This window comes from Bacidia gigantensis (assembly GCF_019456465.1).
Source record: "Bacidia gigantensis strain McMullin 20006 chromosome Unknown contig_278, whole genome shotgun sequence".
Classification (NCBI taxonomy): Eukaryota; Fungi; Ascomycota; class Lecanoromycetes; order Lecanorales; family Ramalinaceae; genus Bacidia; species Bacidia gigantensis.
In genome coordinates this window covers 701,970-721,250 of record NW_025408606.1, presented here as the reverse complement: position 1 = coordinate 721,250, position 19,281 = coordinate 701,970, and the positions used below count along the sequence as shown (strand labels likewise).

At 49.6% G+C, this 19,281-nt stretch overlaps 8 protein-coding genes across 8 annotated transcripts; 4 read left to right on the top strand and 4 right to left on the bottom strand.

Moving 5' to 3' along the window:
• Positions 1-210: 210 nt before the first annotated feature.
• Positions 211-3,361, top strand: KY384_007661 (uncharacterized protein; the record flags this gene model as incomplete). Its single annotated transcript, XM_044816152.1, has 2 exons — positions 211-1,377; positions 1,427-3,361. The coding sequence occupies 2 exons, from the start codon at positions 211-213 to the stop codon at positions 3,359-3,361; spliced, it is 3,102 nt and encodes a 1,033-aa protein (XP_044666792.1).
• Positions 3,362-3,671: 310 nt separating this feature from the next.
• Positions 3,672-4,754, bottom strand: KY384_007660 (uncharacterized protein; the record flags this gene model as incomplete). Its single annotated transcript, XM_044816151.1, has 1 exon — positions 3,672-4,754. The coding sequence occupies one exon, from the start codon at positions 4,752-4,754 to the stop codon at positions 3,672-3,674; it is 1,083 nt and encodes a 360-aa protein (XP_044666791.1).
• A 486-nt stretch (positions 4,755-5,240) lies between these two features.
• Positions 5,241-6,009, top strand: KY384_007659 (uncharacterized protein; the record flags this gene model as incomplete). The annotated part of the gene is made up of 2 exons (XM_044816150.1): positions 5,241-5,715; positions 5,837-6,009. 2 exons carry the CDS (start codon positions 5,241-5,243, stop codon positions 6,007-6,009), a joined length of 648 nt encoding a protein of 215 aa, XP_044666790.1.
• Positions 6,010-6,396: 387 nt separating this feature from the next.
• KY384_007658 (uncharacterized protein) lies at positions 6,397-8,608 on the bottom strand (the record flags this gene model as incomplete). Its single annotated transcript, XM_044816149.1, has 4 exons — positions 6,397-6,830; positions 6,879-8,164; positions 8,228-8,344; positions 8,397-8,608. 4 exons carry the CDS (start codon positions 8,606-8,608, stop codon positions 6,397-6,399), a joined length of 2,049 nt encoding a protein of 682 aa, XP_044666789.1.
• Positions 8,609-9,502: 894 nt separating this feature from the next.
• Positions 9,503-11,079, top strand: KY384_007657 (uncharacterized protein; the record flags this gene model as incomplete). Its single annotated transcript, XM_044816148.1, has 4 exons — positions 9,503-9,544; positions 9,649-9,942; positions 9,999-10,760; positions 10,819-11,079. The coding sequence occupies 4 exons, from the start codon at positions 9,503-9,505 to the stop codon at positions 11,077-11,079; spliced, it is 1,359 nt and encodes a 452-aa protein (XP_044666788.1).
• A 1,053-nt stretch (positions 11,080-12,132) lies between these two features.
• Positions 12,133-14,107, bottom strand: KY384_007656 (uncharacterized protein; the record flags this gene model as incomplete). Its single annotated transcript, XM_044816147.1, has 3 exons — positions 12,133-13,712; positions 13,762-13,935; positions 13,987-14,107. 3 exons carry the CDS (start codon positions 14,105-14,107, stop codon positions 12,133-12,135), a joined length of 1,875 nt encoding a protein of 624 aa, XP_044666787.1.
• Positions 14,108-14,246: 139 nt separating this feature from the next.
• Positions 14,247-15,483, top strand: KY384_007655 (uncharacterized protein; the record flags this gene model as incomplete). The annotated part of the gene is made up of 2 exons (XM_044816146.1): positions 14,247-14,279; positions 14,629-15,483. 2 exons carry the CDS (start codon positions 14,247-14,249, stop codon positions 15,481-15,483), a joined length of 888 nt encoding a protein of 295 aa, XP_044666786.1.
• Positions 15,484-15,637: 154 nt separating this feature from the next.
• KY384_007654 (uncharacterized protein) lies at positions 15,638-19,014 on the bottom strand (the record flags this gene model as incomplete). Its single annotated transcript, XM_044816145.1, has 8 exons — positions 15,638-15,823; positions 15,875-16,019; positions 16,071-16,159; positions 16,207-17,159; positions 17,230-17,440; positions 17,491-18,787; positions 18,841-18,919; positions 18,981-19,014. 8 exons carry the CDS (start codon positions 19,012-19,014, stop codon positions 15,638-15,640), a joined length of 2,994 nt encoding a protein of 997 aa, XP_044666785.1.
• Positions 19,015-19,281: the final 267 nt, after the last annotated feature.

Here is a 19,281-nt window from a genome sequence, read left to right as displayed (position 1 = left end):
GCTGCATATATCGAATACCGTATATCTCTATGCGTGACATTTCCGGTGTCTCGCCCCGCAAGTCTCCCCGCATTCGACACTGACCTAAGAATCCTACTGGCAGGCATCCACCAATAAGTTATAGATCGACCAGCATTTCCTATCCGCGTTATGTCCTGATATTCGGCAAGCATTTACGTTGACCAAGACTGTTCGCTCAGAAAGCTCGCTATGGCGAATGTTGGCCATACCTATGACCCCTCCTGCATGCTTCATACCGAATCCAATCTATTCACACGGCGAGCCAGTCAGATCTCAATCGAACCCCCGCCAATCAAGGCACATTATTTCTACTGCTCTTCTCTCCCTATCGATGATCCTCTGCTGCCCGTTCCTCCACCAAATACCGGTGGTCCTCGGGCTGCAATAGTTCCCCCACGACCTTTCTCGGTACATGATAATAGAGCTCTTGAAGAAGCGTGGCTTAAAATCCACAGACCATACCTGTCGCAAGAGAGCTCCAGAAAACTATCAGATGCCGCTTTAGAGAAATATCCACACGATGGTCAAGTCTCAAGAAGGAGAGGCGAGAGTCTCTCTAAAATCTTCAAAGGTTCCCTTGACCGGAACGGCAGTAAGAAGAACGATTTCGCCCACTCCAATCAAATCTCCAGTAACAAAGGAGGTATCAGCTCCCCAGATGGTCAGGCCACCACGACGGATATTGTCATTCCATCTCCAGAGTTGGACTCGATTGACGATATAGACCCTGCTACACCACTGCCTTTCTCGCCGCCTCAAGCCTCTCTAGTCACTAGTTCCCATGTCACTCTGAGCGATGATCCCGAGTATACATCACTAGCACAGGCTTCGCCAGTAACACAAAAAGAGATCAAAGAGAACGAAGCAAACGCTGGCGTGCCCGCTGATCGCAAGCGAAGTAGGAGTCCGTTTAGTCGCAAGGAAAGAACAGGAAACCACATTAAAGCAGCCACAGCATTGGGCTCAGAAGATACGCCACGTCCGAGTCGCAATGCATCTCTCGCTGCATCGAAGAGACAAGATCTCACAGATCTTGGGTCGAGCCCCACTGAACGCAGCACTACAGGCACCCCTTTCTTACGCATACCGTCAAGCTTACGACGCAACCGGTCAAGATCGCGCTCTCCGGAGCCCAGTGGACAACCGATACCTGCAGATAGTAACGCCAACATGGATGGCTCCGGGGATACGCTTTCCCCTACTTCTTCACGCGCAACTCTGCAACGCCGTCCTAGATCTGGTCACCTCCAGAAGAATGCCAAGCATTCGCCGCCTTCTACGCCCAGAGATATACAGCAAGCGAAGGTACCCGTTGGAGTTTCCCGTCTTCATGTAGTCGAATTGCCTACTCTGAAAGTCAGTCTATAGATTCATAGATTTCTCTTCGCGGACTGACAACATCTAGATGGGCCCGATCTACTGGGACCCTGTTCACGACGTGTGCTCTGTAGTCCGTGGTACATGGTTCTACAAAGAGACAATGTGGCCTGTTGAAACAGACCTTGCTAACCAGCTTGAGGAAGGATTCGAGTACATCAAGCCTTGGACTCCCACTTACAACGACGAGCTTAATAGCTGCATTGAGATAGGTCCAGAAGCTGAACTCAAAGTTGCACATAAAATCTGGCCGGCCGAACAAGCGACAGCAGACTCAAGGCCTTCGACTTCTCGAGACAAGCCGCTAGAGGTACAATTGGGACCAGAAACAGCAAGGCAGCGCAATGCTCTCAAAGCGGCGGGAAAGCCTGAAAATCGCGCTGCTGGTATACTTGACGGTTTTGACGACCCGGTCAGGCCGTTTGCTAAGTCGAGCATCATTTATGTAAATGCGTATGAAGGACAAATTCTCAACGCTGGTCAATTGCCTTCCGTTGCCAGAGGCAGAAAACCTTTGGCAAAGATTCGAAAAGGCCAGTCTGTGGGTGTGACTGTAACGCGAGGCTTTGACTTCAAAGCATGGGAGAAGAAGTACTCTTCCAAGAAAGGATCTGCCAAGGCAACTCGAGATAGTCTTCAAGGCATGCGCGTCCCCACTCATGCTTCCACCGATCGAAGAAAGTCCTGTGTCGCATGTCTCTCAGCAGAGGAGACCCCTAAGGTCACTGATTTGGTTCTTGTCATACATGGCATTGGTCAAAAGCTTTCCGAGCGGGTGGAAAGCTTTCACTTCACTCATGCAATAAATGCATTCCGTCGCTCAGTCAACACAGAAATCCAGTCTGACCTCGTCAAGCCTTGGTTACGGCCTGACCTTGGGACCATCATGACCTTGCCTGTCAATTGGCGATCAAAAATGAAAATAGATGGTGACTCGCCAGTTGCAGAAAGGTCACAGGCGAGTGGTGGTCCCTCCAACCCAAATTACAGCTTGAAAGATATCACTGCAGAGACGCTTCCTGCTGTACGTAACCTAATCAGTGACGTGATGCTCGACATACCATACTATCTTTCTCATCATAAGCCGAAGATGATCGAAGCCGTCATAAAAGAGGCTAATCGCATATATCGCCTTTGGTGTACCAACAATCCAGGCTTCCATGAACATGGCAAGGTACATTTGATCGCGCACTCTCTGGGTAGTGTAATGGCGTTGGACATTCTTAGCAATCAGCCCACCAAACTTCCGCAAGAACTAGATTTTGGTGCGACTTCGCCACGTAATGACTTTTTCGAGTTCGATACCAAGAGCCTTTTCTTCTGCGGTAGCCCCGCGGGCTTCTTCCTTTTGCTTAATCATGCTCCCCTAGTACCAAGACGTGGCAGGGAAAAGGCCGGAGCTGATGTCGAGGATATTGGAAGTGGTGGGGTGAGTGGCGAAACAGGCAAATACGGTTGCTTAGCGGTGGACAATCTCTACAATATCATGCATCAGAACGATCCTGTTGCTTATCGCGTCAATGCTTGTGTGGACGTCGACTACTCCAACGCTTTGCAGCAAGCGTTTGTTCCCAGCGCAACAGCTTCATGGACCCAATACTTCGGTGCAATGTTCAGAGGCAAAGCGGCTATCCCTACTAAAGCTTTTGGAGCTGCTCCTTCTCGCCCCCCTATCGCGAAGCTGCCCTCTACAGTCGAGTTAGAGACACACAATTTCACGCGCGAGGAGATTGCCGAGAAGAGAATGTTGCTCCTGAACGACAACGGGCAGATTGATTATACATTGAAGTCTGGTGGTGGGCCCCTCGAGATCCAATATCTGAATATGTTGAGTGCCCATAGCAGTTATTGGATTATGCAAGACTTCGTCAGATTTCTCGTGGTTGAAATTGGACGAAAGCCGGGCAAAAATGAGACTGTAACGAGCTTTAGGGCGGTAAAGAAGGCTTGGGCCAAGAAGTGATGTTACGAAGAACGTCAATGACGACCAATGTGAATTATGCATGGATTTGGCTTGGGTTGACTGATGTCGGGACTGATGGGTTGCATGCTCTTGCATTATCTTTATATACCCCTAGAAGCGTTGCTCTAAGCGTTGCATTTGCATTCGATGACCCTAGACCATAGCATAGCGTTCCTAGAATACTCGATCCAACTCGAGGAGCTGAACCTTCATGATCGCTGTCTTCTCCAATGCGCCGTGATCATCACTCATCACACATTGTTACCCACTGATTCCCACCCACGATATCTTACAATTTCGGCTGCCCAAGCTACTTAAGCTCCTTTTCCTTGCCATCCAATATCCTTGCAAAAATGCCAACCCCCTCAAACCCCAACGCAGTCCCAACCCCGACGGCCGCAGCACCTACACTCCGCATTCTCTCATACCCATCACTATCGCTAACGCCGCCTACGCCAATGATCTCAATACCTCGCAACTCGTCATGCTCGTCTAGCATCCAACGGAGCGTGCAGACGTTGCCCAATGCTAGAGGATGCAACGCGGCGCCTGCTAAGCCTCCTATTCCCGTGCCTGCCACGGACGAGAGAGCGGGTTTGAAAGCTGGGATATTGTTGGCGTTGCCATTGGTTGGGACGGCCGAGTCAGTCATGGGGGCTAACAAGAGGGAAGAGCCGAGGGTGTTTGTTGCTGTGATGAAGGATATGGGACATGATCCAATTGGGCTTTGGTTAGTATGGTGACACGAGTTCAGTAGGGCAGCTATCAGCTCCGCAAATTGAGTGTGATATGTATACGGTGGCGTCTTGATACCAATTGGAACGAGGTCTCGAGCATGATTGCGGTCTGGTGAATTGAGTGGTGCAAGATATGTCTCTAGACTCTCTCTGGAGTAGGCAGGGGGCGGTTTACCATCGATGTTTGGACATGAAAGGTTGATCTCCATGAAGAAGCGAGTGAAGTAGCCCTTATCTAGAACATCAGTGAGGTTTTCTGCGATTTGAGTGTGGCATTGTTGGATTTCTTCTGCTGTGCCGGTGACGGAAAATATGACGGGCTTTTGGCTGCTTCTGTAGCTAAGAAGTTCAGACTCGTAGATTTGGGTGATCCATTGCAGGTATTGCGATAACGAGTATGGGCTGTAGCCGTACGTGTTAAGGCTTGTTATTGCTTGCGGTTTGGAGATTGGCGGTTTTAAGACTTCCGACTGCTTGACACTCTCGACGAAGCAGTGCTGATGAATAGACGCATCAAGCCCAAAAGCACGAAGCAGACTCGTGCGTGTCGTCACTGCCCCAATTGAAGGACAGCGAAAAAGGCCCAAGAGGTCTTCGAAAGTCGTTGCCCACGGGTTGGCAGAATTGAGAATGGGAGGATCAAATTCCAATGGCATGACGCAGATAATATGACAATCGACAATTGTGCTAAAGCTACCTCCGTATTTGGATTAATCTTTGCTGTTGCGAGAATGAGAAATGCCGTTAGAGATTGAAGAGGTCGAGAATGGGAGACGAAAGGCAAAGAAGATGCATCATGAAGGGGATCGATCCGAGTAGATTTACACAACTTCTAAGCTTCTCATGCGCTATTGACTTACGAAAATGCGAAATGCAGTAAATACAACCCAATGGACAGATTACCACTTTACTCCGTACTGGCTGGACATAGGGGGCAGACTCGCGCTAGACAGAAGTAGTAATATCATAGGGCTTCAAACTCAAAAAGCCCTACACTAGAGTACTCCACGTCGCCCGATCAACCAACGCGCCTAGCCGCATCAGAATACGTCAAATCAATTTTCGCCCGCTTCCAATCAACATCTTCGCCATCCACCACCTTGGAACTCACATATAGCAAATCCTAGCACCTAAGACCTATCATGCCACCTGGTCGCCGCGGTCGTCCCGCCGGCTCTACCTCTACCCCAAAGACCCAACCCCAGCAACGACTCACTTTTGGCCCCAATGCTACAAACAAGATCACAAAACCTTCACCACTGGGGAGGGGAGAAAAGAAGCTGTCGCCAAGTGCGAAGACAGCGATAGAGAAAGAAATTACTGCTCCCGAGACGCCGAGGGAGGAAACATCAGCAGAGGAAGTAGAGGAAGAGGACGACAAAGCGAAAGCACTGCCAATCCGGCAACAGGAGAGGAAAGCCGAGCAGAGTAGTAGTAGCGCCAAGAAGAGTAGTGTCAAGAAAACTGAAAGAGATGTGAAAGAAGTGGAAGCGCTCAAGGTCTCTGAGGCGCAGATCAAGAAGTACTGGATCCTCAAAGAGCAGGCGAGGATAGCGCCGAGGGTGCATCAGCAGGGGTTAAGTGTGTATGAGAAAGTTTTGAGGGAGTTCGATTTGAGTAGTCACTTTGGGGTATGTTGTCTTCCACTTCTTTCATCGCATCTCGTGGTTGAGATAAGAAATTTGTGGCGTGTTGGTTTTTGCTGACATTGAGATCTCCTAGCCTTGTATAGGCATAGCTAGAACGAAACGGTGGAAGCGCGCCGACGGGCTTGGGTTGAAACCGCCACTGGAAGTGCTGGCAGTGTTGTTGAAAGAGGAGGAGAAGGACAAGGGGCGGAGAAATGCGGAGGTAGAGAGAGCGTATGTGGATTCACTTATGGGCGGGAGATTGACCGAAATCGAGGCTTGACTCATCTGGCCAGGCATGAAGGGCAATGGGAGTCCTGACCCCAAAAGAAGATACAGGGAGGAGTTTACAGGCATTTTGAAATGATGCATAGCGATTGGAGCGTTGGATAGGTCGTTAAGCGTGGATTGTGGACACGGGGCTTCGTCAGCTGAACAGCGACCTTTCATGCAGCAGAACTTGAATGATTTTCGTGAAAACCTTTGCGGGATCTGACCATAAATTGCAAAGACATGCACCGACACGATAGCCCAAGATACCGACAGGTATTGCGACAACTGATACTCCCGCTCTAGCCTCTATCTATGAGCATACAGGTATGCGACACTTGGGACTCCTGCAAAGAACCACAAGGAAAACCTGCCTAAAAAGATCCGTCACGCTTTTCTCTTACAACCTTACTTCCACACGACCCTCGTTTCCAGGCGCACCTTGCGCCAGGTTGGGCAGCAAGTAGGTGATATCGTCCCAGGGATGCCTATACAGTCCGGTTCGCAGTCTCTTTTGATCCAGGTAGTGAGCAATCAAACCAATACTCCTGCCTAGCACAAATAACCCATTGAGCACTCCCATGCTTAGGTAGTCCTCTGCTTCCTCTGGGGAGAAAGCTCCACAGTTGCGCAACAAGTCAACGAAGCAGACAGCGACACACCCGTCCACATTGAGGATTAAGTTGTCTTTCTTTGAGGTCGTGACAGTTTCAACAGCGATAGCATAGTCAAGCAATTTGCAAGCAGGGAACCTCTTCTTGACAAATTCTTTTACGAGCTCTACGCGCAGATCGGGGTTGTTTCGCGATTTAACTCGGTGACCAATGCCAGGAACTATGCAAGATTAGTACACGTGCATTTAGAGAAGCACATGTCACTCACTTAATTTGTTCGCCTTCCTCATACCGTCGACGAAGTCTCGCGGGCTTAGACCCTTATCGAAGGCCTTGGTGAATTCCTCAGCGGCACCATCAAGAGCACCGCCGAATCGAGATCCAATAGTCAGTAGTCCAGACACTAGGGAACTGATGAGATCCTTGCCGGCACGTGTTGTGATGATGGTGTTCATAGCACCGGACACAGCCGGACCGTGATCAGCTGTCAGCATGAGAACCATCTCGAGGAAGCGGCTGGCATAGTCTGGGAGACGGCGACGGAACCAGAGTAGTGACATGACACCGCCAATACCGATCTCCTCTTTGAAGACATCGGAGATGGGCATGCCCGCGTAAAGAAGTTCCTGGCCACGGTCGTCAGATATAGTGGAGATGAAGGCGGCTGGTTTTCGGATGAGTCCGAGTTCTTGTGCCCATGAGTAGTCGATAGGAATCTTGGGTGGAACAGGCTCTGCTTCTACTTTGATAGAGCCCTTTTGAACGAGATCGTCGTAGACTTTGCGGAGCAGGCTCGGCATATCTTCAAAGGTTTCAGGGACGTAGAAACCGGCTTCTCTCATGGTGGAGTTCTTGACCGTTGCAGTTTCAAGCTGGGAATTTGCCATTGAACCAGCATGGCCGAATTGCACCTCCGTCTTGAACATACTGGCGCAGGTTCCGATAGCCCAGGCCACAATCGGTTTGGTGATTTTGCCGCTCTTGACGGCCTCAATGACTTTATATTCCTCGACGCCACCAACTTCACCTAGGAGAAGGAGCAATTTGCATTCCGGATCTGCCTCATAGCGAAGCATATGGTCGATGAAAGTGGTGCCGGGGTATCGGTCTCCGCCGATAGCGACGCCCTCGTACACCCCGTTGGTATTTTGACAGATAATGTTGTTGAGCTCGTTTGACATACCCCCAGATTTGGAGACGTATGCCACTGAGCCCTTTCGGTAGAGTTTCGAGGCTACTATGTTGTCCATCATTCCTCCGGTGTTACCGATCTTGTACGCACCCGGCTTGATGCCGCCAACCGTAGCAGGGCCAATGATTGTGATGCCTTTCTTGTTTGCGGTGTGAAGGATTTCTCTTGCTCGTCGCTCCGGAACACCCTCAGCGATGATCGCTATCGATTTTATCTGAGGAAAGTTCATCAGGTCCATAGTCGAGCTGTACACGGAACGGGAGGAGGCAAAGTTCACGACAGTATCGACATCATTGTGCTTTGCAATGGCTCCATCGACTGTCTGATATACGGGTAGAAGCGTCTCACTGGTGCCCCAGTACCTTTCAGAAAGCATCGTTAGCACATCGGCCTTGATCCATGCGCATTGGTTCTCCGGGACCTACATTTTGCTAACGAATTGGCCACCAAAGGTGTAAATGATGCCGGCTACGGAGGGATTCTTCCTGCCACAGATGAAGTCGAAATCCAACATGCCCTGGACGGCTCGTGGTTGCAGGCCGCTGTGTTTCCTGTTAATCTGTGTCACTTCCGGACTCGAGGGTGAGGCCTTACTAAACGAAACATCGCGTCCTATTATGGAACAGCATGTGCTGAGCATGAGGGCTCAAGGGTCTGCTCGGAGCATCAAATCGGCGGATCTTGTCATTTGCAGACGGGTTTTGATTGGAAGGGGGTCCATTCGGCCCAGTGCCGTTGACCTCCCCATTGACTTGAGGGGTAGATGTCGAGCCTGAGGGAGGACCATTGGCAATGGGAGCAGGCATTTTCAATAGATCGTAGTCTGGAGTATCTCAATTAGTCGTCGATCCCGAAAGACCACAGCGCTTGCTGCACAGAGCGTTCGAGAGCGAAGCTCGTGGACGGGACTGACGAGTGAGCTCCGAGGCGGTAGATGTTGTGAGCCTGTGGGAGAAAAGAGAATTCTCGCTCGTCCAGAAGGAGGCTGTTGGGCTTGCGGATGTGAAAAAGCAATTGGGGCCTGGTGGAGTTCTACTACAGAATGTGTGGGCTGGCGTTCACCTTTTTCTCTGTTTCCGCTCTTACTTTTTTCGCCCGTCCCCGTCACCGCCGGGAGGAGAAAAGGCTTGGGGGAGACTAGCCCTAATAGAGTAGAGAGGAATTCTTCAAGGGTGCCCGGGGGAGCTCTCAACAGTTGTGTACTCTAGCCCTCTCAACAAAGCAAATGAGCAATTGCGCAGGAATTTGACTGGGAGTTCTTGGCCTTTGAGCGTGCTGGAGAATTGACTGCAGCTTGGTAGACAAGCAGATAACAAAACAACAGAACAACAGAACAACAGAACAACAACAGGTCGACGGTGCAATAAGATCAATTTTCGGTGACCGTCTCCTCCGCCGCCGTCTCACGAGTCCGGAGTTCAGACGCTAAAAGCCGGAGACTTTTCCTGTGCAACTTTCGTCTTTTCGGGTCCCGAGCCCTCAACAAGAATACCTCAAGCCTGGAAAACTTACACCACCGCCAATTGACATTGCAATTCTTGACTGTGCTGTCCCAACTCCCTCACCCCTCACCCCTTCTCCCACAAGCCGTTGCAGACGAGTCCCAGTGGTGAGCAAGCAGCCAGTCGCTCACGAATACGTCTCTATCATCAGGAACATTCTTCCTAACGAAGAGCAGATCCTAAGCACGACCTTTCGCCATGTCTGCCAAAGCCGTCTCCGAAGCCGACGGCAAGGCAATCGTCAGCTACCATCTCACACGTGCTCCTGTCCTCAAACCAACTCCCCTCCCCCCTCGACCACACACAACCCTCCTCCAAAGCTTGCTTCGATACACTTCCCTGAGGATGCCGACATCAAGGGCGTACTCGACGCTGCCGAAACGAAGTACCCCTTTCTCCTCCAGCAAGAAGCCCGATTCGTCGCCAAACCAGATCAACTGATAAAAAGGCGAGGCAAGATGGGACTACTCGCGATAAATAAGCCATGGTCAGAGGCAAGACAATGGATCGAGGCCCGCGCCGGCAAGGACCAGCCAGTAGGGAATGTGAAGGGTGCCCTAAGAACGTTCTTGGTAGAGCCCTTTGTGCCCCATCCATCAAATACCGAATATTACATAAACATGAACTCCGTTCGAGACGTAAGTCCCTTCGCCAAGGATCCAAGTAACATTGAGTGCTGAGACGAGGATTACAGGGTGATTGGATACTTTTCACTCACGAGGGTGGTGTTGAGGTCGGCGATGTTGACGCCAAAGCCCAAAAGATTCTCATTCCCGTGGATCCTGAAAAATATCCCTCCAATGACGAGCTGGCAAAGACTTTGCTGAAAGATGTACCGAAAGGCATTCATAACGTTTTGATCGACTTCATCTCACGCCTCTACGCTGTCTACGTTGATTGCCAATTCACCTACCTCGAAATCAACCCGCTCGTCGTCATCCCCAACGCCGACGCTACGTCTGCTGAAGTGCACTTTCTCGACTTGGCTGCGAAGCTTGACCAGACAGCCGAGTTCGAGTGCGGCGTCAAATGGGCTGTCGCTCGAGGTCCTGCTGCTCTAGGCCAGCCAGTCTCAGCAACTGACAAAGTGAGCATCGACGCCGGGCCACCAATCGAGTTTCCGGCGCCTTTCGGTCGCGAATTGAGCAAGGAGGAAGCCTACATTCAAGAACTTGATGCAAAGACTGGTGCGTCATTGAAGCTGACCGTACTCAACTCAAAAGGCCGGATCTGGACTCTGGTTGCTGGAGGTGGTGCTTCGGTAGTGTACGCAGATGCCATTGCTTCCGCGGGTTTCGCCGATGAGCTTGCCAACTACGGCGAATACTCCGGGGCTCCCACCGAGACCCAGACGTACTACTATGCTCGCACTGTTCTCGACCTGATGCTGCGCGCTCCCCAACGCCCAGAAGGCAAGATCCTGTTCATTGGGGGTGGTATTGCTAACTTCACGAATGTACGTTCCTCATTCACCCCATTGGCAGTGCGGGAATGATCTAACTGAGACATTTCAGGTTGCTTCTACATTTAAAGGTGTCATTCGAGCCCTCCGAGAGGTGGCAGCAAAGCTCAATGAGCACAAAGTGCAAATATACATCCGCCGCGCAGGTCCCAATTATCAAGAAGGCCTCAAAAACATGAAAGCCGTCGGCGAGGAGCTCAAGCTGGACATGCACACATACGGCCCAGATATGCACGTCTCGGGTATCGTGCCGCTCGCTCTCGTACCTGGCAGGAAAAGCAAGGAAACTGTGAAGGAGTTTGTTGGACATTAGAAGAAAAGCGCTATCTCGTGAAGGGAATCTGATGCAAAATTACAGAAATAGACGGCGTTCAAATCTCCCGACTAGGAGTTGTGCTCGAGCAAGGCGGGCTTGTTTGAAATATCTCTTGGTGTGGGAAGTCGGTTGGGGAACTATTATAAGCACGCCAAATCGTATGTAGTACTCTGGATCTGCTGCCACGATATATTCTATACTTTCTCTATTCGATTTGCATTTTCCCTTTACTGGACGGAAGACAATTTCAATCGCACTATTTGGGTGTTTGCGCTCAGAATCTATTGCGTTTATTGTACGGAGCTACCACCACAACCCTTTTCGTCTACGATCTAGCTTCTCCTTTTCCAAGATTTTGCTCCTTGAGAGAAACCAACCGGGGTTCTGTTTGAGTAGGACTCTCAGGTCAATAATGACTTCCTGGTTCGAAGTGCCCTGCCTCGTTGTGATCTGAAGCGCAGGTGTTCGCTCTGACGAGAGCTTCATAACGAAGCTCACATTTGCCGAAAAATCGAAATGAAGTCATCCTAATGATATCCCCAGTAAGGAAGATGGTAATTAGGTAAAGAATTCAAGTATAGAGGATGACCAGCTTTATCTTCAAAGCCCTCCTATGACTCAAATACTCAGGAAATGTTAGATTTTAGTTTAATATGAGGTCTTTCGGCGATTTGCAGACCTTTTTGATTTTGATAGCCTGTCTAGTCGGGTGTGACTCTAAGGAGCTCTTTAACATTGATCTCTGAACGTCTCACTTCGAGAGCGATCTAGTACCTGCGTATGTCTAGTTCCCTCTGTTACTACGTAGACATGAATGATGTCCCCAAGCACTATTTCAGACTGAGGGAATTAATCGTCAGCCACTAGGAGATGTTTGGGTTCACTTCATGAAGGTTGAAAGTGTATCCCAACTCCTCTGGGCTTGGGTAGTGAACATAGTCATGAAAGTATGTGTACTAGTGAGCAGGTTCGGGCTCCAGTATCGATCCTCTCCTAACATGGACTGCAACCTTCTAGGAAGTGCGTTAGAGGTAAAATAATTTGACGGTCTCATTCATCTAGCCAGGATTGAACAGTCTTGTCCTTTCCCCAACGGATATTGGTGAATCCATCATCGGCTAGGATTGTTGTAGACGATTTCAAGGCTACACTTTTGTATCTAATTTGGAATTCTATATCTCGTGTCATCTCTCTGGAGAAAACCTCGGACTGAATTCTTCTCCCAAGTGAAGGCAAGGCGACGACTAAGTCTGGGTCGATATTGTTGTCAGAATTTCGTGAAATCGCAGGCAACGTCCAGCGTACCTTTCCGGGGGCGACTTCTCTCAGATATGCTTCGAATTGCTGCAGATCTTTTCTTGTGCTCGTGCTCCTAAGCCTGACCATGTCGGACGGCTTGAACGGTCGTACAAGGAGCGAGTGACAAGTCCCATTCTTTATGCGAATCCAATATCGGCCATCCCAAAGCTGCCATGCTGACCAGCCCCAGTTGTCAAGTTCAAAAAAGTCCTGCGTTTTCGTGTAAGTCACGATCTGGATATCTCTGAGCTTTGCTGGTGATGTCGGCGATACAGATAAGCAGGGAGGCGGATCGTTCGGTGATTGTCGACTCAGAATCCATACAAAGTCAGGATCGAGAGCGCTACGAGGCGATTGAGGGATCTCTCCAAGCATCTGCTCAGGGTTCTCGAGAGAAGAATATATGCGGTGGAATTGGACGCCACCTGCGGTAAAACTTATAGATTGATTTGAGTCTTTTTGAGGAGTAGATCGAAAGTCAGAGAAGATAGTCTCCGCTGCAATTTGCAAACTTTCTAGATTGACAGTCTCGAAAGATGTTACAACGCGAACAAAAGATTCGATGATGTGAGCTGCAAAACGACGAAGGCTGAAGAGCTCCTGCAGGGGACGATCTATATAAGGAGATATGGCCCTTATCATGCGAATCTTGAGAATCCCAGACCGTACATCGAGGGAGATGACCTCGCAACGATGTTTTATTGCATGAAATAGATTATTGAAGCTGATTTGGACGAGCCTACGGCGAGAGCGCAGCTCTGCAAGTGATGTTTCCCTAAGTGCTATTGGCAAGCTGAAGTGTCGAAGTAAGTTTCTGGCAGCATTTCGTTCAGTACGCCATGCTTGCTTATTAGTCTCGTCCTCTTCCCAGCCTACTTTTGCCTTCTTGACAATACGAATCAGCTGGTCCTTCTCAAAATTCAAAAACGGCCTGGCAACTCTGACACTTCCTGCTTCAAAGATGACTCGCTCCTTTAGATTCGGCCTCACGAAGCTGGATTTCGTAGCGGATTTCAGGATCATTCTTCTAAAAGCCCCGTCGTAGACTCCACTCTCGTAGACCCCATGCATACCCCAGCACTCTGGAATGGACCCCTTGGCCTTAATTGTTCTGAGTGATGGACCAGACCGGCCCGCCGCAACACTCATTATAGTCGATTCTGCTTGGTCGTCTCGATGATGGGCAGTTAACAGGATATTAATACCGAGCTCTCGGCAAGCACCACCAAGAATTTGATAACGCATTTTTCGAGCCTGCGTCTCAAAATCTGGAAGCTGGTCCGGAATCACACCAGCCGCCCAATCGAGGGTCAACACATACGCACGAAGCCCTAATTTCGGTCAGTGATCATCGACTTTGATCAGTGTTTGACTGTCTACCAAGTTTCTCCACACGACTCTTCGTCTTCATCGCTTCCTGAGTGCTCCCTTCCCGTGCTTTGTGGTCGACTATGAGTGCTACTGGATAAATGAAACTACGATCTAATCTGGCGCAAAGTAGCGCAAGTGCTATCGAGTCTACGCCGCCGCTGACGGCTACAGCTACAGCTACAGCTACACCGCGTTAGTCATTGGTCATCCTCGCGCAATGTTGTAAAGTCTTACCGACGTTACGAGTCTTCTTCACTACATTGCCCTGTGCATCCCCTGGAAATGTCTCGAACAGCCGATTTCGGAACTTGGAGAGCTGTGTGGCTTTTCGTCGAACCGAGCTTGAAATTGCCATGACTCTCTTCATCGAGCCTTGTTTCGGAAACTGCACGAGCATCGGGCAAAAGCCCCCATTCACCAGCAGCCGATTTGGGTTCCGAAACATTGCCCATCATTTAGACGTATATGCAATGAACACACGTATGGCCAAGATTATGGATGCAAGAAGTGCAGACTCTAGGTTGAGGGTACAATTCCAATGCGGTTTGCACACCCGACGAGCCGCGACAAGCGCAGACGCTCGCTGGTCTTCGCCAGGACATGTTCACCTAGTACATCCAAAAGCGTCCCATTGTATGAGTTTTCAAACGCCTTGTTCGCAGAAGCGTACCATTATATCTTTCTGATGTTCGGAGGGTACTGGCCCTCACAAGCGTACCAGAACCCTTACGATCTCGAGATCTAGCAACACAATGATTTGTCGATGACCTCTTCTTCCTCTTCTACTTCCTCTGCCCAAGTGTCCTCTCCATTTAGACGTGCCCTCCTTGTAAATAATCCTTTTTCTCGACTCCCAACACCTCTAATACCATCCAGGCAGGCGCTCTAGCAGGCACTACCGTCGACCTCTCCCTTTACCCTCTCGACACAATCAAGACTCGCCTTCAATCCTCTCAAGGTTTCCTGCGCGCAGGTGGCTTTCGCGGTGTTTATGCTGGCGTCGGCTCCGCAATCGTCGGCTCCGCACCCGGAGCAGCGCTATTCTTTGTGAGCTATGAGGGCGTGAAGGATGGTTTGCGGAAATTGAGAAATGGCACGAATGGGTCGCCATTGGATGAAAGGAGTATCAAAAGGGATGGGGGGCAAGCCATTGCACGAAGTGAACCAGTTGAGCATATGATAGCCGCAAGCATTGGAGAAATCGCTGCATGCGCCGTCAGAGTGCCGACTGAGGTTGTGAAGCAAAGGGCACAAGCACTGCAGGGTCATGGCTCGCTTGAGGTGCTGAGGAAGATTCTGGAGCAGAGAAATCAGATTGGTGTCGCTGGGGTGCGGAGAGAAATGTATAGAGGATGGTCCATTACCATCATGCGTGAGGTTCCCTTCACAATCATACAATTTCCGATTTGGGAAGCGTTGAAGGGCTATCGGAAGAAATCTAAGGCCTCGGATACAATTTCAGCGATTGAAAGCGGGTTGTTTGGGAGTATTGCTGGTGCTATTGCGGCAGGGCTGACGACCCCGTTGGATGTACTGAAGACCAGAATGATGCTGGCAAGGGAAAAGCAAAGCATGGTGAGTATGGTGAGGCAAATCTTACGCGACGATGGCCCAAGAGCCCTTATCAGCGGATTGGGACCGAGAATCATGTGGATCAGTGCTGGTGGTGCTGTTTTCTTGGGTAGCTATCAGTGGGCTTACAACCAGCTTCAAGAGAAAACCAATGTTTGAAGCCCTTACGGCTTCCATCATGCTATCAATAATTCCGTGATGTCAGATCTTACAATGTACATAACATTGCTGTCACTTCGTATCTCTATGTCCAGGGTCAAGGTATGAAGCTAATCCTGAAAATTGTGGAAGAAGATGCCGCTCCCTATCAATGTCATCCGGGAATTATAGGTCCAACCTTTCCAGAAGTCTCAGCTGCAGAAGCCGCGGCTGCCTTCTCGGAGATCATCTGCTCTAACTCTGGTTTCATTCCATTTGATCTATAGTACATTACGACATCACCTCCGGTCTTCCATATGTGGGTCCGTAGCGTTGCCAGAGTCATGTTGTGCTCGACGAGCTAGAGTACAGTCAGTTGGGTATGGCCAAATGTCAAGCGTTGAATTCTCACCTGATTTTGACAATATAAATCAAGGTATTCCTCCGGTTTCAAAGCTGATGCATCTGCCCTCATGGATGTGGTTTCTATTTTCTCAGAAACATAGGCGAGAACCTTCTTTGCCCGCAGCATACGGTTTGCCGTTAGTCTTGTATTGCTTGAAACTACAGTCAGCGTACCTGACCATGCTCTGGATGCCGTGACTCACCCATCTGCGCTGGCAATGCTGGGCAGTAGATCCTCGTGTGGCAACAATACGAAAGACACTTTGGTAGGCTCCTTGTCGGGCAATTGATTCTAAATTTATCAGTATATTGTGGGAAAATCGTACACCAAGAACCAACCTTCAGTAAGACATCACCAAGCCAACTTGGAGCTCTTCTTTCTATCATATGGGCGTCACTCCCGACCGAGCTGACGGTACCTCGATAGATGTCTGCTACTCCTCCGGCTTCAGGGGTCTCTTCTTGAATGATGACTGTTGTATAGGGTGGATGCTTCAGCCGCGGAGTATCGTGCTCTGTGCTTGGGCTTATGCCTGATATTACCTCTTGATTTGGAAAATCATGAAGCTGCACCTCGTAATCCTTTTTGATGCCCAGGATTGTCCCGAGGAAATAGCTATCAGATGATTTCTCGTCTTTATCTTCGAATCTATCGGATTCCTCAGACTTCTCATCAACAACTGCCGGTTTGACCTCTACTGACGATCTCGCAAGTTTTCTTGGAAAATTCATACGAAATTTCTTGCCGAAAAGTGTACTCCCTGGCCTTTCATCTTTATTATCGTTTGACGAGACGGTAGCAGAGCTCTCATTCGCCTCGGCTGGTGATGTCAGTGCTTTGGCTTGATCCTCGACCTTTACATTTGCTTGCAAATCATTCGGCAGGAGATCTGCAGGTCTATCCATTGATCCCCTGATTGCGGAAGCTTGCGAAGGCTGCTTCTCTAATTTCGAGGCCTCTTCAATTGTTGAAGTGCCGTTGGCGACCATTTGAGAAGTACTATTCACAACCATGCCATTGGATTGGGGCGCTGATGTTCCGATGGACGTGGCGGATGTACTGGAGATGCCATTGATAGCTTTGGGAGTCACTGCATCATCTTGATTCATGCCACTTGTCAAAGTTGGTGGTGAGCCAGGTAGTCGTATGGGGGGCCGTGTGCTTATGAGGTTATCCGTATTGAAGCTTGACGCGTTAGGAACAAGTTGCATACGGTATTCCAGGTCTTTTTCGGTCTCCTCTTCGATAAGCTTCGCAAACAGGTATCTAAGCACCCATTTGCCCAGATTTACTACGTTTCAATTAGTGGCCTAGACTTTCATCTGGATTTCATTTGGAATGTGAAGCAAACAGCTGCTTACTACGCTGGTCTTCCCTGAAGTATTCCGAATTTTCAAGTCCCAGCTCGTCAGCATACGCCTCGGCGTCAAAACAATCGTTCTTATCAAGAACAACGGCCAGTCTACCTGTTCGAGTATCCACTGCGCACCAGTTGACTATGCTTTCTACAGTATCTACCTCGGGTCGAACTTCATCGAGGTGTCTTTTGCCAAATGATTTGATCGATTTGCACTGCGTCTGAAATCAGTCTGTAACTGCGATGACCTGATGTAAGACTTTACACTTATAAGATCCCACAGCGTGACTTCACCTGCGGTATCTAGCGTCAAAACGCGTCTCCGATCATTAAGGAGGACATGCTTGATAAGACCATGCTGTCCCTCGATAGTTTCCGCTGGAAGTTCGTGATACGGGACCAAGTTACCCAGCTCATGATCTATAAAGGCTTCGGACGCTTTCCGTGCACTGATACTGGAATAGATGGTAGCCACATCCATATCCCGTGTTGTCTCCCCCGGAATAGGAGCATTATTGGATACCCGCAGGACACAGCTTATGGGAATCTTCGCCTTGACCTGACCATAGACTGGCACGGCACCAGGGTTTGATGGTGGTGAAGGCACCTTTGTGCGGGAAGCAATACTAGACACGCGCTGATGCCGTGGAAGTTCATTGGGCTGTACCTGACCTGTTGTATCGACATCGTCCCATCGATTTATGCTTGAGCTCGAAGTTGCCGTCCAAAGGCAATCGCCTGCCACAGCAATCTTGTTGACGCCCTCCTGCTCCTGTGCTATGGCGATCGAAAGCCCCTCGTCCATGTCGTCGCAATGGCGGACATCCGTTTTGGCAACCAGACCTGATCTGTCACTGGAGTAGAAGACCGATAAGTTTGGATGGTCAGAATGTAGGGACCATACGCTATCATTATGCATTGTCAAAGTATACATGCACCTGCCTGCTGTAACCGACCATACTTTGATGGACTGATCCGAAGATGCGGTCATGACCCTATCACCATCTTGGTTAATGAGTATATCACGGATGTTGTCTGTATGCCCAACAAATTTAGTGATCCGCTTGCCAGTCCTCGGATCCCATAAACGAACAATGCTCTCCGGTCCTCCGCTAGCCATTACACTTCCTCGTACACTCAATGCATAAACAGAGCCCTTTGAGCTGCTCTCGCTCTCTCCAGTATCAATTTGTAATTTCTCCCCATGGCCATTTAAATCCCACAATCGTATCTTGTGATCTAAGCCACCACTGGCTACCCAATCAGTGTGAGAGCCTGCTGAAGCCAGGCACTTGACATAATCGCTATGCAGACCAATTGTCGTCGGCATTTGTATTTCCTCCGCATGTGGTCGCCATACCTTAACGGATATATCTGAGGAAGCTGAAACAAGAGCGGAGTTGGACCGAGCAAGTAGTATATCATTCACCCAATGTGTGTGGGCCTGTACTTGGTCACGAAAGGTCGATGGCTGGGAGAGAGGCGTGACGAGGCCTTCATGATGAGTGATGGAGACATCGAGGTCCCAGGCGCATATGAGGCCGTCTCGTCCACCCGAGTATCTACGACACCGTCAGTATTTATATTTGCAGGGTTAAGGGACTTTTAAGCATACAATATAGAATTCTCAGCATCGACTGCAAGTCCGTTGACGCCTAGGCGATGTCCCCCAGGAGAATTGGCCAGCGGAAGCACTTGCGAGTATGAATGAGCTACGCTTATTGCCAGTCAGGTAGAGACCAGATGAAGACTCACCGTAGCAAATCCGCCGGCGGGCCTGACGCGCCATCTCGGGGCAAGAAGACCTGAGTTACGGAAGCGCATTGAAGCATCAACTTTGCTGCAAGGGAAGGAGTTGCTCGTATTTCCATGCTCTACAACCTTCGTGGTGAACGTCGTGGCTTTGAGTCTACACATGTCCGGCTTTGTAGCCGCGCGACTTCAGCTAACAGGCTTCAAATCGACAATAGCAGTCAGCAAAATACATGTCTTGGTCTTTGAGTTGCTTTGACGACGCTCAGAGTTGCATTGTTCGAACAATTTTTCCACTTATACA